The sequence below is a fragment of the Elephas maximus genome, chromosome 3 (assembly GCF_024166365.1).
Source record: "Elephas maximus indicus isolate mEleMax1 chromosome 3, mEleMax1 primary haplotype, whole genome shotgun sequence".
NCBI lineage: Eukaryota > Metazoa > Chordata > Mammalia > Proboscidea > Elephantidae > Elephas > Elephas maximus.
Window position 1 is genome coordinate 94189435 of NC_064821.1, and position 6000 is coordinate 94195434.

The window sequence follows — 6000 nt, forward strand, 5'->3', positions numbered from 1 at the left end:
AGAACACAAGCTAGCCTCAACTTCACCCACTCCTTCCCAATTACCCTATTCATTAGCCCGTTGTTTTATTTAGTGGTTTAATGAACACTTGTATGAGAACCACTTGCAGAATGTGTTACGAATGCAGACTCCCAAACCCTACTCCCAGAGATTTCGTTTCACTAGGGCCTGGTCTTATGCCCATGAATCAGCATTTTAACAAGCATGCCAGGTTATTCTGATTCCCTGAAGTTTGAGAACTGCTATACCGTTGCACTTCCCAGAACACACCTGGGATATATTGTTTGAACAAATGTTTTATTTGTTTTAAAAGATTTTTCCCATTTTTATAAATTCCCGTTTTATAGAATTCACTTCTTTTTTGGCAGTGGTTACATACTAACATGAAATGGCTAAGGCTAGGAATGATTACTTTTTAGCCCTCCATAATTCTGACCGCCAACAAATCGGCTTGAAGGCACCCAACAACAACAACAGTTCTGGCCAGGTGACCCTAAATTAGTCAGGATAGAAATAAGTAATCCCATTTGAACTGTCCTTCATCCTTTCATTCTCTATGCTGGAGACAGCCTTCTTCAACCAATCCAGATTCTTCTCAGATGATACCTCAGCTTTTTGTTTTTATGTCAGTATATTTGGTGAAAGAGATTCATATTGTGGGGGAAATTTTCATGAAATATTTATTATGTTAGAATATATAACTCCTATAAATATGTAAATCAAATATATTAAAGAAATTATCTATTTTAAAACTATTTTCAGTTTTTAAAATATGGATAACTTTTTTTATATAGGAGGATCAAAGAAAAAAGGACGCAGAACATAAAAAAGGTATTTTTTCTTAATACTTTATTAGAAGAAACCTTATTCAATGTATAGCAATTCATATCTTAAAGAATCAAGAGGCTATCCTAACTTCAAATTCTTATTGGAAATCAGACTTACTGAATGCATTGAGACTGGAGGAACCCCCAAATCTGTTACCTATGAACAACTTTTGAACCTCGAGGCAAAACTATCCCAAACAAGAATTTAGCACAATGACTAAAGAATGTCTGCCTTGAGCATTACGCCCTTTTGAAGAATTACCCATATGAGATTGAAATGACAACGGCCACTCTAAAGCACGGACGAGAATTTTAAGGGACAGAGAGTATATATTAACGGTGGTGAAATAATAGGGGTCGAGACAGTGAGAATGGTGACAGAATGTGAAGTATGTAACCACTGCCAATGAACTGTACAGGAAAAAATTGTCGAATAGGTCTATGTTCTGTTCTGCATATTTTCACCAAAAAAAAAAAAAAGAGGCTATCCTAAATGTTATCTAAGTATTTTTAAATGCCATGAAAATTCATTTTTATTATTTACATTTATTAGTATGTGAATGGGTGTATATTTTCAAAAAAGCAAAACTTTCAATGTCACATTACAAAGAAAATAATCAGCATAGACCAATTCCCCACTTTCTTACTTCTCTGACACCAGCTACAACATGCATCACTTCTCTGTGACCCTAGCCACCCAGAGCTGGGTCAGATCTCACAAGTTAAAAGGACACCATCCTATTTCATATTATGTCTTAGTACCTAAAAATATTACCTCCTATATAATTTTAGAAATGTAGAATATAAAATGTAATAAAGTATTAAAAGCAGCTTTAAGAGTTAATGTGTAAAATATTAAAGGTTAATATGTAAAATATTACAAATGATATGTTAGGATTTTTTAAATAATCATAATTAAGTTTGGGGGACCCACCAGGAGTTCCCCTCACTTCTGACCTCCGGACCATAAATTCAGGGGATTTACCTCTGCCCATTCAAGATGCCAGCTAGGGGTCCTCAGCCCCCTTACTTCTGACCTGCTGGCTCCTGCTACTTTCTCAGGTTTAATGATTTGCTGGGACAACTCACAGAACTCACAGAAAGTGCTGTACTTAAGATTACAGTTTTATTATAAAGGATTCAAATCAGGATTAGCATAAAGAAGAAGCACATGGGGCAAGATCTGGAAGGATTCCCAAAGCTGAACTTCTGTGTCCCAAAGGGATTATGTCTCCCTCCCAAGAGCAGATGTTTTCACCAACCAGGAAGCTAATGAAGGTTTGGTGCCCAGAGTTTTTAATCTGCGGTTTTGCATTATGTAATGCAAACTCCAGCCCCTCTCCCCTGAGGTGGGTCCATATCACGAGATGATCATGAGGTAGGGCTCTCTGGCCAGGCCACCATGAGGTGATCATCACGAGGTACCCTGGAGGTCAGCTGATATCACAAGGTGATCTCAAGGCATTCCGAGGTGGAGCTCTCTGGCCTGACCACCATGAGGCAATCATCACGAGGTAGGTCCCTCAGGCCTAGCCAGCCCCTATGGGAGTTGTCTCTCTGGCATAACCTGTCATGTCTGGAATTCTTATCAAAATTCCAAATTCCAAGGGTCACTTCTCAGGAACTAAGGACAAAGGCCAAATGACTTTAGGTAAAGCTAAATTCTTTATCATAGATATATCTTAAATAAATTTGAGAGATTTTAATATTTGTCTCTTAGTTATACCCTAAGGTGTCATAGTCAGTGCCATATAGTAATGCCTGAAGATCAAAAGACATGCTTTTATAATCCTTTAGATATTTCATAGTATGTCTTAGTACCTGCAAATATTACCTCCTACATAATTTTAGAAATGCCGAATATAAAATGTACTAAGGTATTAAAAGCAGCATTAAAAGTTAATGTGTAAAATATTAAAGGTTAATATGTAAAATATTACAAAAGGTATTTTAGGATTTTTTAAAAACTTACTGTTTTTAATATTAAGTTTGCAGCATAAATGATACAATGGGAAGAACATGAGACTTGAAAATCTAGATTGACGTCCATTTGTTATTGATTTGTGTTGTCACTTCTCTAAGTCTCAGGTTCCGCTATTGTGAAGTAATACTAATAATAACTACCTTGAAGAATTATTGAGGGGAATAAATGAAATTTGAGAGTATGTCAAATTGCTTTATAAATTATAGGGCACTATAAGAATTTTTATATATATACATAGGAATGTTAGTTATTATTTTATTACTATAGAACCAACCCATAGGCTCTTCTCACCATGGACCAAACTTTTTGTAATTTGCCTGCTCAAGGAGGCATGTATTTTTAAATTGATTTTTTTTTTAAAAAAAAAAGGCAATATTTAGCCATAAATACGTTAAAAAAAAATCTTTCCCTTTTCTGATTTTGAGGAACATTCCAGAGCTGAGATTTCTAGCCTGATTAGAATCTTTTCATGTTAAAACAGGCTTGTGTAATACACTTTCTTTTGATTTTATTTACAATAGGCTTTTCTACTCTTGATTATGAAAATATTGCTAATATATTGCTAATTTCCCAAGTTTACATTTAATATCCCATGGCAATGATAACAACTCGGACTTTTCTCTACAGCGTTATCCTGTCCTAAAAAGAATCTGAACTTTAAAAAGTAACATTGTCCTCATAATTAAGATTTGGTTTATGAATATGTAGTATTCACATAAATCTAATTTTCTTTTACAGCAATTAAAGACCACTCTAAAGATGAATCCTGCCTTGCAACAAATAAGGCCTTTTTAGACCCATCAGAGACTAGCTCAACAACAAATTGCAGCAGTATTACAGTAAGCTTATCAACATTACCGTCTGATTCCTATTACAGCCAAAGTGTAGAAGCAGCTGATGACTGGTTTTCTGATGATTCTTTAAAGAAAAAGAACTCTCGAGTGCCTTTTCTAGGGGAACCTCTAATGGAAAAAGTATTTTCATACTTATCAACCATTTCATTAGAAGAATGTACTGAAAATGTACTGAATGTGACACTTTTTGATGATCAAAAAGATGACAGCGTTAAAGAAATGTTTTCCCGAAGAAATACAGAGGTTGAAATACAGAACCTTCAACGTAATATTGAATGACTTTCTTCTTTTGAAACCTTGTATATAGTGAAATCAGGTAAAGTTAAAATTGAATTACCAACTTCTGAGTCTCTTAACATGTCCACATTACTATTGCTTTTTGTTCTTTGCCATAGAGTGGCCCTACTTCCCTTGCTGGTTCTTATTTCTAGAAACAAAATTATAGGAAGAATTAGAATGATATCATTGACATTAATCTTAACTCATTGTATCTCATCAAAGGACAGTAATAGGAATGTATTTTAACATACAGTGGAAATATTTTAAGAAATCCTCAGCACAAATATATTTTTTAATAAAACAGTCACAGCATATCTTTATACTTCTGACATTTTCAGTTTTTATTTTAGTGGGGGTGGGGGTGGGGGAATATCAACTTTTCTAAATTTTAGATACATAAATCACCTGCCATTTAAATATTATGTCATGTTTTGGTAAGCAGTATTATTTTGTTCCTACGTATGACTGTGAAGAATCCAGAAAACTGTCTTTCTCCTCCCCTATCTCTGTTTTTCAGAATCACCCTCTACCTCCCAACACACTATGATAAGAAAGGAGCAGCTATGTTCACAGGCACCTGACTCAACCTAGATGAATCAGAGTTTCTCTCCAGCCTGAGAGACCATTGGTCAAATTTCTATTTTTGAGTCTGAGGGCTTTCTGACACCCACCATGTAATTATCTTTTTTTTTTTTTTGCCAAAAAACCCTCCATGTAATTAATCCTTTTTCTTTTCTTTCTTTTTGGAAGAACAATTATAAAAGTATAATGTTGTCTTTTGTGCTTAAATTACTCACACCAAGACCTTTCCATACCTCCTTAAGAGATTAATTATACCTATTACAATAAATGAAGACAACCAAAAAAACAAACCAAACCAGTTGAATCCAATTCATGGCAACCCCATGTGTTGTAGAGTAGAACTGCACTTCATAGGGTTTTTAAGGGTATGACCTTTCAGAAACAGATCACCAGGCCTTTCTTCCAAGGACCCTCTGGGTGGGTTTGAACTGCAAACCTTTTGATTAGTAGTGAAGTGCTTAACCATTTCCATCACTCAGGGACTCCTAAATGAAAAGAAATTTGTCTCAAATGAGATAATAGAGTTTATCCAGGCCCATCATTTCTGTCCCAGGGGAAATGTTAAAAGAGATTAGAACACTTCTCTCTTTTGAAGCATTGACCTGGTTATTTCCATACAGTGTGCCTATTGGTTGCGAGCATACTCTCCTTTACCCACCCCTAAGTCTACATAAGCTATGTTAGCTTAAGGTCTATATGGAGCAGTAAAAACAAAAATTTTAATTGGCTTCTTGGTTTCCTGCAACTTCTGTCTTACTGCCTATCCTAGAGAAGGTAGTCACCTCCAATTTTGGTAAAGTCCTAAAAATTCCCTAGGAATTTGAAGTTGGAGGTAAGAGATTCTGACCTTGTCTGACTAGTCTCTGGAATAGAGAAAATATAAACTAGGGTTCTATGGGCAGCCATGTCCTACCTTGTGGCTTGGGAAGAAAAAAACAGCAAATCAGCAGTGAGAGAGCAATGAAGTATTTACAAAGTGGAAAGCAGAGATGAGAGATCAGGAGAGTATGATTTCTGGCTTTCTAACAGTGCCCCATTCTCTTGTTCTAGCCCTTCATGAAGCATGGCTATAACCCCTGCCCTTGCTTGGTAAGGTACCCTTGTATCCTAATTATAAGTTCTCCTTTTTGCTTAAGCTAGCAATATTTGATTTCTATTACTGGCCACCACCCCTGAGGCCTGGCTTTAACTGTTTTTCTTGGCTTTGGTAATGTTCCCTTGTAACTTTATAATAAATTCTCCTTTTTGCATAAACTAGAGTTTATTTCTGTTACTATAACCAAACTGTCCTAACCAAATTCTTGTCCATATTACAAATAAGATTTGTGCATATAAAGTAATTCTTATACTATAATGATATAATACATTAAATTTATTTCTTCAAAACCTAATATATTTACTTGTTATTACAATGTTACTCCGTATTATAGGTGTGCATACTATTTGAAAAGTCCAGTGAGCAGCACTTATAAGT

At 35.3% G+C, this 6000-nt stretch overlaps 1 protein-coding gene across 1 annotated transcript in view; it reads left to right on the forward strand.

The window, feature by feature from the left end:
- The window catches only part of C3H1orf185 (chromosome 3 C1orf185 homolog), a 30155-nt gene extending 24414 nt beyond the window's left edge, over window positions 1-5741 (forward strand). Inside the window, exons 4-7 of the mRNA XM_049875542.1 lie at window positions 795-831; window positions 3550-3981; window positions 4462-4618; window positions 5577-5741. Of these exons, the coding sequence (XP_049731499.1) occupies window positions 795-831; window positions 3550-3944 (432 nt within the window). The 3' untranslated portion in view covers window positions 3945-3981; window positions 4462-4618; window positions 5577-5741. The remainder of the gene's footprint in view (window positions 1-794; window positions 832-3549; window positions 3982-4461; window positions 4619-5576) is intronic.
- The last annotated feature ends 259 nt before the right edge of the window (window positions 5742-6000 follow it).